At 36.9% G+C, this 21,107-nt stretch overlaps 1 protein-coding gene across 1 annotated transcript; it reads left to right on the top strand.

Annotated features, from left to right (window-relative positions):
* The first annotated feature begins 19,847 nt into the window (after nucleotides 1-19,847).
* Nucleotides 19,848-20,633, top strand: LOC143595291 (uncharacterized). Its single transcript, XM_077074343.1, has one exon. It carries the CDS (start codon nucleotides 19,848-19,850, stop codon nucleotides 20,631-20,633), a length of 786 nt encoding a protein of 261 aa, XP_076930458.1.
* The last annotated feature ends 474 nt before the right edge of the window (nucleotides 20,634-21,107 follow it).

The following is a 21,107-nucleotide window of genomic DNA, read 5'->3' as shown; positions in this document are numbered from 1 at the left end:
AGCAAAAAGACTCTTGTAAAATTTCAATTTTGAAATTTTATTTTGATGAAAAATGAAGCGGTGGAAGAGATGATTAACCATTTTAGTCATCTGATTGTTGAGATGTCTAGTGTCGATCTTGAGCCAACAGAACAGGATAAGATCGATACTCTGAAGAATGCTCTACCTTCTTCTTATTCAACTTTCTTGTTCGTGTTAAAAGAGAACGGTTTCTTTCAGAACTCTGAACTTACAGCTGTGCAATTCATAAACAAGATTGAAGAAAGGGAATTTGATATCAAATGTCAAAATACGTTAAAGGAGAATCAAAACCATCAGTCTTCAACCCAAAACCCTTTACTTTATGGAGGCGCATTGCCAGCAAATAATGCTTCAAGTTCGGTGCCAATCAATGCGTTCTTTGCTCAATCCCAAGAGGATTCTAATGTAAATAGTCCACCTAATGTATGTTTTATGGCTAGTGGTGCGACTACAAACTCAAATGCTCGTGCATCAAGCTTGCCTAAGGTAAATCTGCAACAAGCTGAACAACAGTTCGCTTTTGTGTGTGCGTTCATGACTTCTTATGAACAGCTGGTTGGAAGCAATATCGCTACGAGCGACCTCACAGATGAAGATTATGATCCAATCGACCCGGACGATCTTGAGCTAATGGATTTAAAATGGAACATGGCTATGATCGTTCGTAAAGTCAAAAGGTTTATGCAACGAACGGAAAAAGATCTTCCTACGTTGAACAAAAGGGTCGGCTTTGATAAGCTGAAGGTAAAATGTTATAATTGCAAGGAATTTGGCCATTTTGCCAAAGAATGTGACAAACCGAGGAAAGACTATTCTAGCTCACGCAATTCTGAACGTCCTTCTGAAAAGAATTCATCTGGTGGGGATAAGAGTAAATCTGTTGTATATGGTGATCAAGACAAATCTTCTGCTACTCAAGCTTTACTGGTCAATGAAGTAGTTGATTGGTCTCAACGTTTGTTGGGAAATCAAGCAAACGTGGCTATTGTTGAACCAGTGGAGAAATTTGAAGATGCCAGCAGTGATAATGTATCGGAGGGAAGTGATTTGTCTGACTCTGAGACTGACACTGACACTGATCAAAGTCTGTCGTCTCAAACTGAATCAATCTCTGTGAAAGCTGAATCTTATGCTTGTATGGCTAAGATTGATGAGGTATGTCACAAATCTCAATCTAATGTATCTGAACCTTCATCAAAAGTGAATGATTGTGCTGAATGTGTTGTATTAAAAGCCAAACTTGAAATAGCATTAACTCAGAACAATACACTAACAAAAGATCACTTTATGATCCATGAATGCTACAAACAGAAGACAAAATTGCTAGAGAAATCAACTCCGAAAATTAAAAACTGTTTGAAATCAATCATGATTTTAAAGCTAAAGTTCATTGTAAAATTAGTGAAGTTGATCAACATTTGAAGGAGATTCTTCCACTCCGAACCTGTATTTCCAATCTTGAAAATGAAATAATGGAATTGAATAATAAGCTTGGAAAATTTAGAGATTCTTCATTTCTTTTGAATGAAATAATTGAGGTTAATCATTCACATAAGAAAAATGGAAAAGCAGGTTTAGGTTACGTCGAAATTCCACCTCCTTTTAAACATGATTACAGTAGCATTCCCGATGTGGAAAAATTTTCAAATATGTCTACTGATAAATCTGAAAGTGTTGATACAACTGGTCCTGCTCGTGAACCAATTCATATCGAAAGTAAAAAGGTTTTCACCAAAAACGAATTGGATGGTTCAATCGAGGAGTTTTCTGAACCATATGTGATTGTCAAAAACAAAGATATTCCAATTGAGAATCATATTCTGTGTGAACCCGAAGATTTTGAACAAGCTGTGTATGGTTCAAAGACTTCGGGTGTTTCTTCAAACACATCAAACGTTCCTAAGGTAAATCCTAAAGTAATTCCTAAGGAAAAATCTAATGTATCTCAATCAGACAAGCCTTCGATGTCTGATGAGGAGTTGATGCGATTCGTTAATCCTCAACTAAAATCATCAAATGGAAAAGTTTTTAAATTAAAGGGTTTGTCAAAAGTGTTTTCTGACAAAGAATTTCCTTTGAATCTTCTTAAACCTGAAATGATTAAAAGTGTATTTCAGGATGACACTTCACAAATGATTGAACTTGAACAAAAATTTTATCAATCAAAAATTGTTAATGTTCAAGAAAAACCAAAAACTAATGTTTTTAAACCTATCACGTTCATAAAATCGTCAGGTTTGGAAAATTCTTCGAATTTAAAAAATCTTGAATTCTATAAGAAAAGTAAGGGTTTAAAACACGAAACACCGAAGAAAGTTACATTTGAGAAACCCAAAGATGATATTCATAAATCTTTGCTATCGAAGACTACATGTACTTTGCCACGAAACACTTTGGACTCTCGATTATGTTTCAAATGTGGTGAACCGGGTCATGTTTCCAAAAATGGCAAAGCAAAGATTGATGATATCAAAGACTCATCAACTGGAAAGATTCATTCATTATCAAACTTAAAAGAAAATCAAGTTGATGAGTGTGTTATAATGTATTCAAATATTAATCCGAAGAAGGTTATTCGGATTGATTCGGATAATGAAGCAACCAAATGTGTTGACCGTGTTCAACCAATTTGTTCAAATGTTGATTCGGGAAGAATACGTGATGGATACTTAAAGAAGAAAACTAAGAAAACCGTCCCTTATTCTCAAGTTCCGAATGTTAGCGTTAATTTAAAAGTTTCTCCTAAAGTATCAAAGGGAGAGCCAAAGACTGAGGCCTGGACTGCCTTTTTGAACTAATCAATTTACTTGCTTGTGCAGAGTTCATCTAGGTCTGTGTCTAATCACAAATGGATATTGGATAGTGGATGTTCTCGGCATATCACCGGCAACCTGGATCTTCTGAATAACGTCAAAGATATTCAAGGGGGTTATGTTGCGTTTGCTGGTAACCAGGGTGGAATGATTACGAAAGAGGGAGAAGTTTCAAACGGGAAAGTGACGTTTGAGAAGGTTAATTATTGTGAAAAGGTGGATCATAATCTGTTGAGCGTGTCACAGATTTGCGATAAGAAATTTACCACCATATTCACCGACAAGGAATGTGTTATTCTTCAACCGGGATACACAATTCCTGAAGACATGGTTGTCATGCGATCACCTCGATCAAATGATATTTATGTACTTGACATGAGTTATGATGTACATGTTTCGCCCTCAGCTACTTGCTTTGTATCCAAAGCAACTGAGAAAGATTCTATTCTTTGGCATAGACGCATGGGACACATCCACTTACGAAAGATGAACTTTCTAATGTCAAATGATTTAGTGGATGGTGTGTCACTCAAGAATTTCAAGTTCAATGATCACTGCGTTACGTACAAGAAGGGGAAACAAAAGAAGAAATCATATCCAAGCAAGTCATTAAACACGATTGTTACACCTTTGGAACAACTTCATATGGATCTCTTTGGTCCAGTGAACTGCGCCAGTATTGATGGAGACTTTTTATTGTTTAGTAGTGACGGATGATTTCTCACGCTACTCATGGGTGCTATTTATGGGATCGAAGGATCAGACTCCTGTCTTAATTCAGAATCTTATCACGAAGATCGAATCACTTTACAAACTAAAAGTGAGACGAATTCGTAGTGACAATGGAACTGAATTCAGGAATAATGCATTGGATTTCTTTTGCATTCAGAAAGGAATTCATCAAGAGTTTAGTGCACCTTATGTTCCTCAACAGAACGGTGTATCTGAAAGAAAGAATCGTACGCTGATTGAAGCTGCACGTACAATGCTTTCTGATTCAAAGTTACCTGTTCAATTCTGGAACGAAGCTGTGAATACGGAATGCTATACACTAAATCGCGTACTAACGGTAAAGAAGCTCAAGAAGACGAGTTACGAGCTTCTGAACAATCGTAAGCCAAACTTAAAGTATTTGGAACCATTCGGGTGTCCATGTACTGTTTTGAAGAAAGATTTTGGAAAGTTCGATGAGAAAGCTTTTAAGGGTTATTTCTTGGGATACAACTCTCCGAAGAAGCGGATTTTCAATATTTCTTCGGGTTGTGTGGAAGAATGGTATCATTTTGATTGTCAAAGTTATACGATTCCACCAACTGGTACAGGTCCCGATTGGATATTTGATTACGATCGCTTATTTAATTCGTTTACATCAACAGTCGATGAAGTACCTGAAGACCTCATTAGATCTTATTTGGAAGATCAGTGTTTCCGAATCCAAGGTTTTCTTCGGTCGATGTAAATGACTCTCCTAACGTATCAGAAATGCCGAATGTTGTTTCTGAATCTTCCGATGATGCTGATTTTGTGGATTCATCATCTGTCATGATAGATGAAGCTCCTGAGACTACCGAGCCTATTCTAATCAGTGATGATTCACCGACTGTTTCTTTAGACACAGTGGATGAACATATCACCAATTTGGGTGATAACGTATCTGTTCCTACAAATCCTTCCTTAAGGATTCATTCGAGTCATCGGCAGGAACAGATAATTGGTGATGTGAATGACGGGGTTCGTACAAGACACCAATTAGCTAATGTATGTGATGATCAAGTTGATTGTAATGTATCTCTTACCGAGGATTCGATAGTTTGTGCTTTTGCGGATTTGCACTCTTCGGGTATCCTTAGTATCGCACAATACACCTGCTTCCTATCACAGATAGAACCGACTAGTGTCACAATGGCACTCAAGGAACCGTCATGGGTTGAAGCTATGCAGGAGGAGCTGCAACAGTTTATTAGACTGGGTGTATGGGATTTGATAGATAAACCCGATCGCGTAAAGAAGGTGATTCCAACTAAATGGGTCTTTAAGTGCAAAAAAGACGACCGCGGGGTAATCGTGAGAAACAAAGCACGATTGGTTCTACTTGGATACAATAAACAAGAAGGCATAGATTACACTGAAGTATATGCTCCGGTAACACGACTGGAGGCTATACGAATTTTTCTTGCCTATGCAGCCTACAAAAATTTTAAGGTTTATCATTTGGACGTGAAATCGGCGTTCTTGAATGGAGCTATTCATGAGGAAGTGTACGTGAAGCAGCCTCTTGGTTTTGAGGATCCAGACTTTCCCGAGCATGTTTATCGGTTAAACAAGGCTCTTTATGGTTTACATCAGGCCCCGAGAGCCTGGTACAGCACGTTGGCTGACCATCTAATTGAAAGTGGGTTCAAGAGAGGAACTGTGGATTTTACATTATTCTATAAGAACGTGGGTGATGATTTGCTCATCGTCCAAATCTACGTGGACGATATTATTTTCGGTTCCACAAATGACAGCTTATGTAAAGACTTTGAGAAGACGATGCAGACAAAATTTGAGATGAGTTCAATGGGAGAGATGAGTTTCTTTTTGGGTTTGCAAGTTCACCAGTCTGACACCGGGATCTTTATCCATCAGACGAAATATGTGAACGATGTCTTGAGCCGATTCAAGATATCCGATGGCAAAATTCCCTCAACACCTCTTCCCGTGGGTCACAATTTATCACCGGATGAATTGGAGGATACCGTAGATCCAACCCTATATCGAGCTATGATCGGATCACTTATGTATTTGACTGCATCTCGACCTGATATCATGTTTGCTGTTTGTTTGTGTGCTAGGTACCAATCGAGTCCCCGAGTGACTCACCTGGTGGCAGTAAAGCGCATCTTACATTATCTGAGGGGAAATCCTGACATCGGGTTATGGTACCCCAAGGACGATATGTTCGATCTCACCGCCTTTACTGATTCAGACTATGGAGGATGCAAGATCAACTTCAAATCTACAACAGCGGGATGTCAATTCTTAGGAAACCGGCTTGTTTCCTGGCAGTGTAAGAAGCAGACAACGGTCTCAACTTCAACAGCCGAAGCGGAGTATGTGGCGGCCTCGAGTTGCTGCTCACAGGTTCTATGGATCCAGCAACACTTGCGGGATTACGGTTTGAAGTTCCTTACTACTCCCATTTATATTGATAATTCTGCTGCAATTTCAATCACCAAAAATCCGGTTCACCATTCGAAAACCAAACATATTGAAATCCATTATCACTTTATACGTGATTGTTTTGAAAAGAAATTAATATCAATTGATAAAATTCATACGGATTTTCAAAAGGCTGACCTTTATACTAAAGCATTTGATAAAACACGTTTTCAATATCTGCTGGGTATAAATGGTTAAAAATCTTTAAAGGATATTCAAAAGCTTGGTTAAATCATTTTATTTCTTGTTTTCTTTTCGATTTTTGTTGTTTTCAGGGGGAAAAAAATATAAAATCCAAAAATATTGTAGTTTCTGTTTGTACAGAGAAAATTTAAAAACTCCAAAAACATTCAAATATTGGAAAATTTCAAAAACAATGAAAAATGCTCCTCAAAATTGAGTTTTGAAGCAAAAAGGGAAAATGATAGTACATTGACGGGATTGATCTAGTACATGAATAAATTAGATTAAAAATTACCGTAAGGCCAGCAATATGATATGCAAAGATAGGCTTGACAGACTATATAGGGACTGATAAGATATAAAGATAATGATTGCCGAACCTAGTGGAATTACATCTTGAAAGATTGATACTATATCTGATTTAAAGAAAAGTCAAAATGATTACTGTGTGTGCATGCGTTCCTTTTTGAAGAAAATTCTGCTTTGTTTTTATTTTATTTTGCAAAGAAATTTAACTTCATTTTTTCTTTATTTTTATTCAAATATTGGATCCTCTCCTGCGCGATAAGATTATCCGACCTGAGGGTTAATATTTGGGTATTCTGCTTTATTTTTCTTGGTGTTTTGTATAAAACCTTGGACTTTCTCCGCGCGATAATACGGGATTATCCGAATTGAGGGTTAAGATTTTATGCAACTTCAACTTATTTTTATCTTTTTATTTTGTTGAAATGGAACCTTATTTGCGTGTAGTCGTACCGACCTTAAGAGAAAATTTTGACCTTCCTTTTATTATTTTTGCATGGGTCACAGTTAATCAAAATTTGGAAAATCAAAAGAAACGTACATGTGATATTCACTGTATAAGAGATAGAAATGTTATATCTGATTGATGGGGTCCACATATGGTTTCGTGCCTAATTGAACCAAATTAAAGCATATCGTAAAGTTTCCGACAAGTCTGTGAAAAGTTTAAGAGGACGATTATATCTGCAATCATCGTTGGGTTATGCGTATAATAATCATCGAAATTGAAGTGTTAGTTAGTGATATTCTCGTCAATATGATTCCCTGCTCAATTCACAAAAATATGTACTGCTTTAATAGTTTAGTCGTTTATTGTTTTTTCCGTTATTTGTTATGTGAAAATTTTTGAAAATTCATAAAGATTTTTTTTTTCTTTTCAAATTCTGCTTTAGTTTCGATTTACCAAGCTAGCGAATAAATTCAAAAGAAAAAGATTGATCCCCAAGAAGTTTTAAGTTAATCGTACTTAATGTATTTACAACTGGTATCAGTTGTATTTTTAACGTAAAAATCTGTTTTAAAGTTAAACATTGCCGATCCTTGATTGATCGGGTATTTTAATGTATGTGATTAAATCCTAAAAATTGGATTTAATTGATTATTTAATTCATTGTTAAAACCCTAATTGGTTTTAATATTATTTAATTCCTTAAAAGAGATTTGTATCTCATTCGCTAAGAAAAAAAAGGTGATTCGTTAAAATGTTTAACGAATGTAAAGCCATTCGTTATTTAAAACATAACGAATGAGTTTCTCATTCGTTATACAGACATTCGCTTCCGTTGTGCATAACGAATGGAGGATATTCGTTTAAACATTTAACGAATGGAATGTTTAATGTATCATTCGTTAAAGAATTTTAACGAATACCATTCTCTTTCGTTTGAAACATTAACGAATAACTTATATTCGTTAAAGTTTAACGAATAGATCCTTATTCGTTTAAAAGGTTAAATGAATCAGGACGAATAAGTTAACAAATGAGGCCATTCGTTAGTTCAAAATTTGAACGAATGACCTCGATTCGTGTGAAATTATTGGGTTAAAATCCCAATGTTTGACGAATGTCGTTTCATTCGCCATTTTCCTATTTCACTATCACCCTAGACGAACTATTGCAAATTTTTTCTAGACTCATTTACTTGCTTATTGCCAATATTGATTAACATCTTTACATTCTACAAGTATTAACGATCACAATGATATGAGATTCAAGAGTTTTCATCGTGGTTTTATAGATATGGCTGACGAGAATATTCAAAACCCTGTTCCCGAGCAACAACCAGCAAATAATCCTAAGCCACAGCCTGAAATTCAAGCTAAACCTGTTCAAGTTCCCGTCATGCTGTCATGGAACAAGAGCCATAATATTTGTGCCTATCTTGAACCGATCTTTGAGTATTCTCCTATATTCGGGGGAATGATTAGTTTTCTGATTCGCTCGAGAATCAACAAGGCTATTTCTACCCGTACCGTTGTTTATCAGAAGATAATACAAGAGTTCTGGAATACTGCTAAGTTCAATGAAGAAGATTATCAGATAGAAGCGGTTATTCAAGAAAAACGGGTGGTGATTGATATTGGCGTGATCAGAGACTCACTAGGATTTAATGACACAGTTGATGACAAATGTGAGTTCGATAGAGCATTGATCAGAGGGTCATTTGGCCGTCTAAAGTATAATGGTGATTTGGGCAGATCTATGTACAACAAAGCGAACTTGTCTGAAGAATACAAGTATCTGCTTCAAGTATTGATTCATTGTCTCGGTGGACGTAAGGGTGGATTTGACGAGTGTCGAGTGATGTATCAATCTGCATTTGTTGCCCTTGTTCTTAATAAACCATTCAATTTCTCAGAATTGATTTGTTATCATTTGCAAGAAAACATCACCAGCAGACATAAGTTCTTAATGTATCCCAGATTTTTGCAAATGATGATAAATGATCTGGTGCCTGACTTGGAAAAAGATCAAGCAGACGTGATGAAGCTCGATCATATGAATGAAGAGACGATGTGAAGTTTGAGATAGTACAGAGGTCAGAGTTTGGCAGATCGACCAAAGTTTAAACGTTTGATTGGTCATCTAGCGAATATTGATTATGTCGCGCCACCTAATGATCGTTGGGCTCATGACGATTCCGATTCAGAACGTGAAGGTGGTGATGGTGGTGATGGTGGAGATGATGGTGATGATGGTGGTCAAGGACCACAAGCCGAGTTAAGTTAACAACAGAAGCGTAAGCGTAAAGGTAAAGAACCGATGACGGAAAGGGGGAGAAACCCAAGAAACAACGAGTTAGAAGAGGTTCGGGTATTGAGATACCAAGTCAGCCATTTGTGCCTTCTACTGCTGTTTCTACTCCTATTATTCCTTCTACTGTTTCTCCAGTTCCAGTTCCACAGATTCCACGATCTCCTACTCTTACTACAATGTCAGATTTTCCTCGTTCTCCAACACCTGTGCAGATGCCTACTTCTCCAATGCCTCCAACTCTGACTTTGGCTACTACTGTGAGGCCTGATCCTCATTTTGGAGACATATTACATACTGTATTGGCACGGATGCCTACACCACAGCCAACTACTCATGTTACTCCTGTTACTCCAACACCGTTGCAGAGGCCTAAGCATTCTTTTATGTCATTCAATCGTCCTTAGGGTCCAATGCAACCAGTGCATCCTAATTTCTATCACATGGCTCCTCATGCTCAATGGTTTCACATGATGAATCTGTTGCATTTACAGCAAAATCAAATGCAAGCAGACAGAGCTACAAATGAGCTAGCGCAATGGAATTTGCTGAGGCATCTTCTATCGGCTCAACGTGATAATAAGGAACTTCGGGTCCTGATTGCTGCTCAGGGGGAGAGATTAGATAAGCAGGATGAGATTATTCTTCAACTGACATGCAAAGAAGATGAATTAAAGAAGTTGAAGAATAATGAAGATGATCAGGATGGTGCAGGGGGTGGGGTAGATCAACAACCGGGTGGAAGTTCCATACCGTCGGCGGGTAATAAGACTGATGCGAGTGTTGGTGGTGGGTCTGAAGCAAATAATCTATAGATTGTTCCATATAAAGATTACATGAGAGCCAAGCCAATAGATGTTATTCTGGCTAACATGCTTCTGTTTGTAGGAATGGATGGGATTGTATACAGTATGGTGAATGCTGATGAGATCGAAGGAGAATTTGTTGATCATTCTTTAACGAAAGAACAAATTGCCTTGCTTCTTGATCTAAATGATGATGAGATTGAGGAATTGGGTAAGAACGTAGATGTGGAGATGGAAGATAATACTGATACAGGTATTCCTCACGGGAATGTACCTGATTTTGAAGAAGTAGAAGTGGAAGATGTTATTGCTGAAGAATATCCTGAGTTTTACACCGACAATAACACTGACTCAGGTATTCCATTTTTCACTACTGAGCACTTTGATGCAGCAGAACGTCGGTTACAAGAAGAAAAAGAGAAGTGGAATAAAGCTGCAAAGACCAGTCACTTATCAACAACAAAGAAAAAGCGCAAACGTGCTTTGGATGGTATGTTCGAGCATAATGTAAAGAAGATGAACAAGATGATCGAGACCTTTCGTTATCATGAACAAAAGGAAGTCAAATTAGCAAGGGCTCGAGTATCGGCATACCATATGAAGAAGTACAAGCCAGCTAAAGAAGATGTGAGAGGGGATATGGTAGCATGGCAGTATGATTCAGATCTTAAGGTATATATCGTCAAGTGGGAGCATGGTATTTATTATTTCAAACGCCCACACGATATCTTATCTATGCCCAGATGGGATGTGAGAACCCTAGCCAATCGACCGTTTGTGAATCGTGGGGATGATAAGTGGGCTAGTTGGTTTTATAAACAGTTATTGCATGAAACCCATTTTGGTTTCAAGTTTTTCAAGCCTCGGGTGCCTACTCATAAGTATATTGATGAGATTGATACTCGCACAGGCTGGAGAAAGTTAATTTTACAAGTAAAGCCGCCGAAGACTATGAAGAGGGTTCCAATGAAGACATTTCCTCAGAGTCTATTCACCGTGTTTAATTATTGGTACTACGACAATCGTACAGGTGAAGCGGTTATTGTATATGGTCATGGTTCTAACACGAAGACAATTCGTGTGATTGATCCAATGTGGCTGGTTAACTTATCTGAGTCTAACAACGATGCGCTATTTACTAGTCAGATCAGATTTGCTAACGTACGAAACTATGAGCTTGCTATGCAGTTTCAGAAGGTGGTTAGACTCTGTTACACATACAAGATTCACAGCTGCGTTGACTGGAAGACAAAGATGTTCCAGCGTTAAAGTAAATAAAGAGCTCGAGACGAGGGGGAGTTTGTTGATACATGTTTTGTACGTCTCGGTCTTTATCAGGGCATTAATGTAATTAGTCTAAAGTATAGGGGTCTTAATGTATATATGGCTAAATGGGCCATTCGCTCTAATGTAAGTTACATTTGTTACCCCGTAACGAATGTAACACATTCGTCTAATTGTAAGCTCATTCGTTAACCAAGTTTAACGAATGAGATAACGAATGAGGGCCATTCGCTATCATTTAAAGTATAACGAATAAGTATGTTTATTCTTTAAAGTATCTATAACGAATGACACATTCGTTAAGTGTTAAGTTAACTAATGTGGTCATTCCCTATAAATACCCTGTAAGTCATCATTAATGTAAGAGTTTTTTGTTTTATTTCTAACATTCTCTCATTACTCTGTCCGATCTTCCTCTCAACTCATAATTGGTCATTCTAACCAATTCTAACGAATGAGATAACGAATGAGGGCCATTCGCTATCATTTAAAGTATAACGAATAAGTATGTTTATTCTTTAAAGTATCTATAACGAATGACACATTCAATAAGTGTTAAGTTAACGAATGTGGTCATCCCCTATAAATACCCTGTAAGTCATCATTAATGTAAGAGTTTTTTGTTTTATTTCTAACATTCTCTCATTACTCTGTCCGATCTTCCTCTCAACTCATACATTCACATTCTAACGTATCACAAGAACTTAATCGTATATTGTTCAACATGTATCGTTGTAATCATAAGATCTAGATCCTTCCCCAAGCTCTTTCAATCCCTCTGTACCTTCAGACATCACTCAGCCATCATCAGAGGATCTGGAAGAGTCTGTCACCGACACTGTACCCGCACAAGAACCTTCTCTAGCAGAGATGTCATCAGTTAAGGGGGAGAGTGTCATTCATCAGATATTTGGTAGCACTCTATTCCCTGATGCCATTCCAAACGAATATGTTGCCAGTACATCGTGCTCGCACAGAAGCAGCATCGGGATGGAAGAATCCTCTCACTTATGCTCTCAAAGATCCAGTCAATTTACCAGCAAGCTGTTCTGTTTCTGATCACTCCATTCCACCAAGAATTCAACAGGATCATCCCATTGATGGTATTATTAGTCCCCTTGAGGCTGTCGTCTCAACCAGAAATCAGACTGGAACAATAAACAATTGTCTATATTCTTGCTTCATTTCACAAATTGATCCCAAGTCGATTGACATGGCTCTGCAAGAGCCAATCTGGGTTGACACCATGCACGAGGAACTAAATCAGTTTGAAAAACTCAAGGTTTGGAGGTTGGTGGAGTTACCCGTTGGGAAGAAGTCGTTAGACACAAGATGGATCTTTCGTAATAAGCAGGATAACTTGGGGGTTATTGTTAGAAACAAGGCAAGGCTTGTGGTTCGTGGTTTTCGTCAGGTGGAGGGTTTGGATTATACTGAGGTGTACGCTCCAGTGGCCCATCTTGAGGCCATTCGGATTTTCTTGGCATATGCATCGTACATGGGTTTCACAGTCTATCAGATGGATGTCAAGACAACTTTTCTATATGGTGAGGTAAAGGAAGAAATTTATGTGGATCAGCCAACGGGTTTTGTAGACTCCAAGCATCCGTCGTATGTCTATAAGTTGGATAAATCTCTCTACGGCCTTCATCAGGCTCCTCGAGCATGGTATGCGACGTTGACTGCTCATCTGTTGGAGCACGGGTATAAGCATGGAACCATTGATCAGACACTGTTCATAAAGACTGTTGGAAAGGATTTGATATTGGTTCAAATTTACATGGATGACATCATCTTCAGTTCTACCAGCACTGCTCTCTGTTCTGAGTTTGAAGAAGTGATGAAGAAAAGATTTGAGATGAGCTCGTTGGGGGAGATGACAATGTTTCTGGGTCTGCAAGTTCGTCAAAGCTCGACAAGCATTCTGCTACATCAAGGGAAATACGTTGAGGATATGTTGGCAAAATTCGAGTTTCAGGACTCCAAAAGTGCGGCGACTCCTATGGCTGAGAGACCTCTTCTTTCTTCAGATCCTGATGGGAAACCTGTAGATCAAACGTACTATCGATCGATGATCGGGTCTCTGATGTATATTACTGCCAGTCGTCCTAACATCATGTTCGCAGTCTGTCAGTGTGCTCGTTTCCAAGCTAATCCTAAACTCTCTCATTTAATTGCTGCTAAACGAATTTTTAGATATCTAAAAGGGCAACCGAAGCTTGGTCTTTGTTATCCCAAGAGTTCAGAATTTGATCTGTATGCTTTTTCTTACAGCAATTATGGAGGTGATGATATTGACAGGAAATTGACGTCTGCTGGGTGTCAATTTTTAGGAGATCGGCTCATTTCGTGGCAATGCAAGAAACAACAAACGGTGTCCACAAACACTGCTGAGACTAAATATGTTGTTGCTTCTGCTTGCTGTTCTCAGGTCATATGGATGCAACATTAATTGCTGGACTACGGTTTGGAATTTCTTGACACTACTATTTTTTGTGATAGATGCTGCGATTGCCATTGTGAAAAACCCGGTCCAACATTCTAAAACCAAGCACATCGATATCAAAATTCATTTTATCCTTGACTGTTACGACCGGAAGCTAATCCATCTTGAACAGGTCCGCACTGATAATAATGTGGCGGACCTATTTACGAAACCGGTCGGAACAGCCAGATTCAATGTGCTTGTGGGGTTTCTTAAGATGTTAAGTTTTGAAGACTGGGTATTTTTTGAGGTTTAAATTGTGTACATAAATTTTTTTCTTATCAAAATTTATGTACAAATTTAGGGGGAGAAAAAGAAAAATACAAAAAGAGTGTGTGTGTGTGTGTGCTTAATTAAAAAAAACGCTTTGTTCTGTTGCTTAAAATCATGCCGGTTACTCAAGTTCAACGGACATATTTCATATGTTTGGTCCCGTCATCAATTTTTGACTCACGGGATAGCCATTTACCTTAGGACTGAAAGCAACTGGGGCGACTGAACTTACATAAAAAAAAAATTTTTTGTTTGATTTAACGATCGGTTTAAGTTCTTTCACTAAAAATTATGTCGGCTGCCTGAGTTTGAGGGACACATAGTATTATGTGTTTGGTCCTATCGTCTTCCTTTAGACACATAGGATAGCCATTCACCTGAAAACTGATGGTAACTAGGGTGATTGAATTTAAAATCATCTTCGGGGTTATCATCTGGGAAGTGATAATATTATTCAGCTAAAGCTTATTAGAAGCTTAAAATATTTTCAAACAAAAATTGATCCAACCTTTGAGAAATGATAGGTAAATTGATTTTGTGTGCCTAACGTGTGAAGTTATTAAGCTAAAAAGGCTTTTGATAAGTCATTGATGTGTATGGTAGCTTTCTATGATAAGTAAAAGTTTGAAGTGATATAAACTAAATCTGCTAAACTTTTGTGGAGAGTCATTCTGAAGATGTGTGCATGTCTCTAGATACATCTCTCCGAATGATAGGCAGAAAAGTGATTACCCGGTCATACATGAGCCTGTTAGTGTCTTGATCGCCAAAAGTATTAAAAAAACTAATTGTTAATTTTATATATGTATCATTCAATATGTTTGTAAAAAGGCTTAAAGGGGCTCCAGGGAACTACAAGGGTGGGGCATACAAGTAAGTCCTAAACACCCTGAATATAAGGTTTGTAAGTCCGGATGGCATGTAAGTCCAACGTTCAACCTTAAATCCAAAAATAAAAATTTATTTTGTATATTGAAAATTCTTTGATCAAGTACTAAGGAGTTGGAGTCAAATTGGGGTGATCTGGGGAAAGCCAAATACACTTTCAGAAGAGATAGGGGGCATCATGGGTCCATGAGTGATATCCATATTAGCTTTATGCCTAATTGAATCTGATCATATCACTAGCGCAATGAAAATCATACTAAGTTTCTAATTACCTGCTATTAACCTTTTCACTATGTCAAAATAATGCTGAAAATGGATCATTGTGAAAGTATCTTAATTAGTATGATCTCATGTTCGGATGTTTTCTTAAAAGGGTCTGCTTGTTTTCAAACAGCTGAAATTTGATCCCAATATATGTTGATTTTTCTAAAGACTTGATTGGTAAATTATTTTTTTTTTTAGTTTAGTTTTTATTCTATTTTATTTTATTTTTAATTTTGTTTTTGCCTCATATTTACTCGTGTCAAAACAGATGTCTTTAAGAAATCAATTTTTTATTTATCCAGATTATTTCTCAAAATGAGTGGGCTAGTCTTTTAGCTCAACTGATGTATTGGTTCTCGACCTGGTTAGATTAGCCCAGGAGGTTCTCTCTAGGCCCAACAAATTTTCTTGTTCTCGGCCAAATCATGTTGGCCCAGAAAGATTCACTGAGATGAGTTCTCGGCTCTAAATACCTATTCTCGGCTATATGTTATGGGTCAATAAATATTTTCGGTTCAGTTTGATGTGACTAGGTAGCTTAAAAGGCACTCATTACTACTTATTAATCATTCTTGAAACTTACAACTTCTAAGATCTTCCAAGATCTTCCGAAATCATCATCTTCTAACCTTCCACCTACTAGCCGCCTAATGTCTTGTCTTATGCTTTCAAGTATATTTCCTTAAAAGGTAAAGAAATATCATTAAGGTGTTTCTATAATCAGTATGGTTGAAGGATTTTCGGTGATGATCGATTGATTATTAGATACTACTGGTTCATGAATTTGGTAAATGTTGTTTGATTTCTCTTGAAGTTACTGAATATTGTTTCAGTCATTGTTTGCAGTTATAGGCTTGGTCATCAATGGTGATTGGTAGTGTGGTGATGACGATGAATAGTGCTCTAAAGTTTTCGGTGTGGACTGACCAGATTCTTCTGGTCAATCAGAGAGATCTTCGGTTTAAAGACGTCATGAAGCATTTTCGGTCAAAACGTGACCGAGGATTCGTTGGTTCTACCGAAGATACATCGTGTTTAACACTTCTGAGTCAATCAAGCCTAATATCTTTTGTTGTTTTCATTAACAAAAGTAATGATCATCTACTTCTGTTGGGAAGTAGCATGACTTGTGCCGAATTACTAGCCGGGGTTGCTATTACGGGGATAAAGGCCCTAAATAAGACAATCAACTTCCAAGTGTCTATTTGGGAGCCACAGTTTATACGCCGAAGGGAAGAAATGAAGGTGTAGAAGCATGCTAGATGTCTATGATTGGCATTTTGATAATAGCTAAATTCAAGCAGTAAACCAAGGGGGAGAATGTTGGGTCGTATTTTGTGGTTTATGCTTGTAGTTTTGGGTTTGGTTTTGTTGGGTTGGGCTTTTGTATGTAAACCGAGATCTGTTGATCTCGGTGGGCTTTAGTTGTGTTTGGGCCTAGTTGGTAGGATATATATAGAACTTATGTTAACGATATTAGGTTGTTCGTTCATTATCATTCAACCATGTAAGTTAAGGGCTTAAGCACCCGACTTATAATATACGTGTGTTTTGAAGCTATTTTGTGTTTTTTGCTTGTGTTCTTGGTTGCTTTATTGAATCGGCTTGGTGATTAGTTTCTACCTAATTATCGAGTATATTTATATCACATTGAAAGATCTGTCACGGGACTTACATTATTAAAAATAATTATAAATTAAATAAAATTATTTTAAATTAAAAAAATAATTATAAATAATATTTTATCTTTTCACCTAAAAACTAAATTTTCATATTCGTTAAGCCCGATATTATTACTCCATGCCGTTAACTTTATAATTCCTTTCGTTATCGTTAATACTTATAACACACAAACATAATCCTATTCAAGAATGAAGTTATATTTTAAAACGGGTGCTTCATAAAGAATAATAAAATTCTCATATTAATAATAAGTTATTAGTTGAAATAATATTTAAATAATATAAACGTTAATATTATAATTTCTTTTTGTTCTTTTTCATTAACTTTATAATACGCTAAATTGATGATTTTCAAGATAAAATTCCGATACAAATATGTGCTTCGTAATTACCATATTAATATTAGGTTATTAATGAAATAATATTAAAATAGTTCATTAAAAATTCCGTTAAAGTTAGATATAATATTATAATATAAAATGTTTTAACCCCCCAAAAAATACATCAAAATAATGCAATATCCCTTCAACCAAATTATTTAACTTTTATAAATCCCGTTAGTTAGATTTTGTTTTTATTTTAAATTATAGTTCGTGAAGTTCGGTCGCTTTGGTTTCTTTAACGCACATTTGATTTTTATTTCAAGTTTATCTTTGATTTCGAGGTGGGTTTCTCACACCCCATTTTTAACGCTTTTACAATTTTGGGGGTAGCATGTATATCCTATTCAAACGTTTACTTAGTTATTCTTTATTCAAACTACAATTTGTATTATGGACTTGTGTGTTTATTTGCTTACATGCGTTGATTTCAATTTCAAATGGTGGTTTCGATAAGTATAAGCATACACCCCCCATTGCACTCAGGACCATGTTGTTATGAGTGGAAAGGGGCCTCATTATCTGAGTACGTTGGTTGTCCCCAATTGGAAATGACCTTACGTGCGTTTATCTGAGTACGTCTGTTGTTACCAACTGAAAAGGACCTTGCTTGCGTTGTACACATGTTCATAGAATTGCATGATTTTCTTTAAGTTTTTTTATCAAACTGTGTGATTCTCACCAACTACTTGTTAGTTGACTTTATTTTATATACATGCTACAACTACGATTATTAGAGGATGAACTTCGATGAAGACACTAGACATAGGTTATTTAAACAAATTGCCAAACTGTTTAGTTGCATTTATTTTTCTTGTGTTTCTTTGTTTCAAACTTGTGTATTTGATGTTGAAGTTAATTAGTGGTATTATTGTTACTTAATAGTGTCACATGTGTTTTGAACAATCTGTACGTCACACTCGGCCATTTTAGCTTAAGCCGGGGTGTTACAGAAGGCTACAAATATGGAGCTACGAAAAAGAAGTGGCGTTGGAAATGGTTGGGATCCATGTTTCCGAAGACGTGGACCCCGTGAACTAACGAATGTTGAGCTTTTCGCTACGAGTTTTCAACTATATTGTGCAAGAGAGAGAATCAAGATATCTAACTTAAACTAAACGTATTTGAAATGACAAAATATGATGAGATAAATTAATACTCGTGATATGGACGCACTAGAAGAAACCGGAAGTTAAAAGTTGATGGAATTGAGAATAGTATTTTTTATATATTTTTTAAATGAATAAGTATTGTTTAATTACTTATGTATTCTTTTAATGATTTATGCATTTTATTTATTTTTGTGTTTTGAAATATATAAATTTAGATATATATTAAAAATTAAAAGCTTCTTCATGATGCACCATAATTCTCTTCCAAGTCTAACAAATCTTTATAAACCTTCATACGTCATCTACTTTTGACATGACACTCTCTCATTGGTTGATCATTCACTTAATATGGGATGAAATGAGACAAGTGTTAATAATCCCACTCGTACTCCTAATTGTAAAGTTGGGTTTCACACCCAATTGTTGGAAAATTTTTATGTAAATAAAATATTTTTTAATTTTGAATTCTTTTATTTTATATGATTAGTTGAAACACCTTTGATTTAGTCAAGACCATTCAACATGTCATTAAGTTTTGTCAAAACTTAAATGCATCGGTTAAGGTTGATTGGGGTGTTTCAATTTTTTCTTTAATGATGGTTGAATGGTTTCAACATTCTACTAGTATAAATACCAAGGGAGCTCCTTGGTTGTACACACACAAAATAACACTTATTCTCAAGTGTTTCTCTTCTTCTTTCTCTCTAAGAATTCCAACAATTCTTGATCATTCTCATCAAGTTTTTCCAAGGTATAGTTCGGGGTTAGAGTTTTCCTAGGGGGTACATATTGCTCAGGCCGTTGTACCCTGGGAAACAAAACGGGGAGAGACCCGGAATTTGCTTTAAGGGCCCATGTTAAACACGATCCTCGGCCACAACATTATTCTTCTACCCATTTCTTTGTATTTCTAATTTTTTCAATTGTAACACGTATTGTAATTTAATCGCTTTCTAGATAGTTGTGATCTTTATAATTTCTTATTCAATTGTATTATAACAATCTAGTGGAATTTGTCTTTTATTTTTCTAAATACACAAACGGTTTCCAACAATCTTAAAACAAATTTTTAAAAACACCGTTCGTGTATCCAAAACCTTCTCGTGTGATTCAAAATAGTTTTGTCTTTACGCGGTTGTGTATTTAAAACATTTTTTATTCCATCTAAATTAAAGGAGTACTTTGATTAAATGAAATTAGTTGCTTTAAACTATTCATCATCAGATTTCGAAAGAATTCAGTGCTTGGTCACTTCGAAGTTGGAGTTAGAATACCTTCAGTGGAAGATTTTGATACTTGGTCTAAAAAGTTGAACACAACATTTAATTTTGTGGTAGCGTCCACAAATTTAATTTCTGAATATTAACTTGGTATAGTTAATTTTTCAGAAAAAAATGGCAGCTTCATCAAACGTTAGGAATGCCATCCCTTTGACCAACACTATGGTGGGAGCGACCACCATGGCTAATCATGCTGAAAAACCCGAGAAGTTCTCGGGTACCCACTTCAAAAGGTGGCAACAGAAGATGTTCTTCTATTTGACCACCTTGAACCTTGCGCGGTTCTTGACGGAATCCGCTCCCCAACCTGCGGAAGGGGAGGAGGACGCTCAAGCTGTGAGCGCAGTAGATGCGTGGAAGCATTCGGAATTCCTATGTCGCAACTATGTATTGAATGGCTTAGTGGATGCGTTATACAACGTGTATTGCTCTAATAAGATTGCCAAAGAATCATGGGAAGCTTTAGAGAAGAAGTATAAGACGGAGGACGCGGGAACAAAAAATTTTGTTGTCGCGTGTTTCTTGGACTATAAAATGGTTGATTCTAAGACTGTCATAAGTCAAGTCCAAGAGTTGCAACTTATACTTCACAAAATCCACACCGAAGGAATGACACTTAGCGAAACATTTCAAGTGGCAGCAATGATTGAAAAATTGCCTCCTAGTTGGATTGAGTTTAAGAATTATCTTAAACACAAAAGAAAGGAGATGACCATTGATAAGCTTATTGTTCGTCTTCGTATTGAAGAGGACAACAAGTTGGCTCAAAAGGGGAGCCTAGCGGATGTTTCCACCAAGGCTAACTTTGTTGAGCATGGTCAATCCTCCAAAGCGGGGGCAAGAAAGGAAAAGGGAGAGGCAAAAATGACAATGGGAAAGCAAAGGCTGACCTTGGCGTGAAGAAGGGGGCTATGAAAAAGAAGCCTCCACCTTTCCAAGGGCCTTGTTACAATTTTACCGAGACGGGGTACTGTGCGAACCAATGCAAGAAAGCAAAGCGCGAGCACGCATATTTGGTTGAAGAGGATGGCACTCCTTTAGTGGCGATGAAAACTGAGGAAGCGGCTTTCATCGAAGAAGTCAGCGTTGTGGGGAGTGCTCCCAAAGGATGGTACGTTGACTCCAACGCGACCCGCCATGTTTGCGGCGACAAACATCTCTTTAAGACATTCAAAGAAGCGACAGGTGAGCAGAAGCTTTATATGGGCAATAAAGTGACCGCGGACATCATGAGGGAAGGCGATGTTGTCTTGAAGTGGACTTACGGCAAGGAGCTCACATTGAGAAATATCCTTTATGTTCCCGAGAATCGTAAGAATCTTGTTTCGGGATGGATACTCAACAAGTTTGGTTTTCGTTTAGTCTTCGAATCGG

The sequence above is a fragment of the Bidens hawaiensis genome, unplaced genomic scaffold (assembly GCF_021521415.1).
Source record: "Bidens hawaiensis isolate Kalapana, Puna unplaced genomic scaffold, B.hawaiensis_p1.1 tig00044863_1, whole genome shotgun sequence".
In the NCBI taxonomy this organism is placed as follows: domain Eukaryota; kingdom Viridiplantae; phylum Streptophyta; class Magnoliopsida; order Asterales; family Asteraceae; genus Bidens; species Bidens hawaiensis.
This window is presented reverse-complemented; position numbering and strand designations above follow the sequence as displayed.

Bases quoted from the DNA above. Each gene is read 5' to 3' on its own strand.
- LOC143595291 (XM_077074343.1), top strand. From the start codon at position 19,848: ATGGCAGCTTCATCAAACGTTAGGAATGCCATCCCTTTGACCAACACT.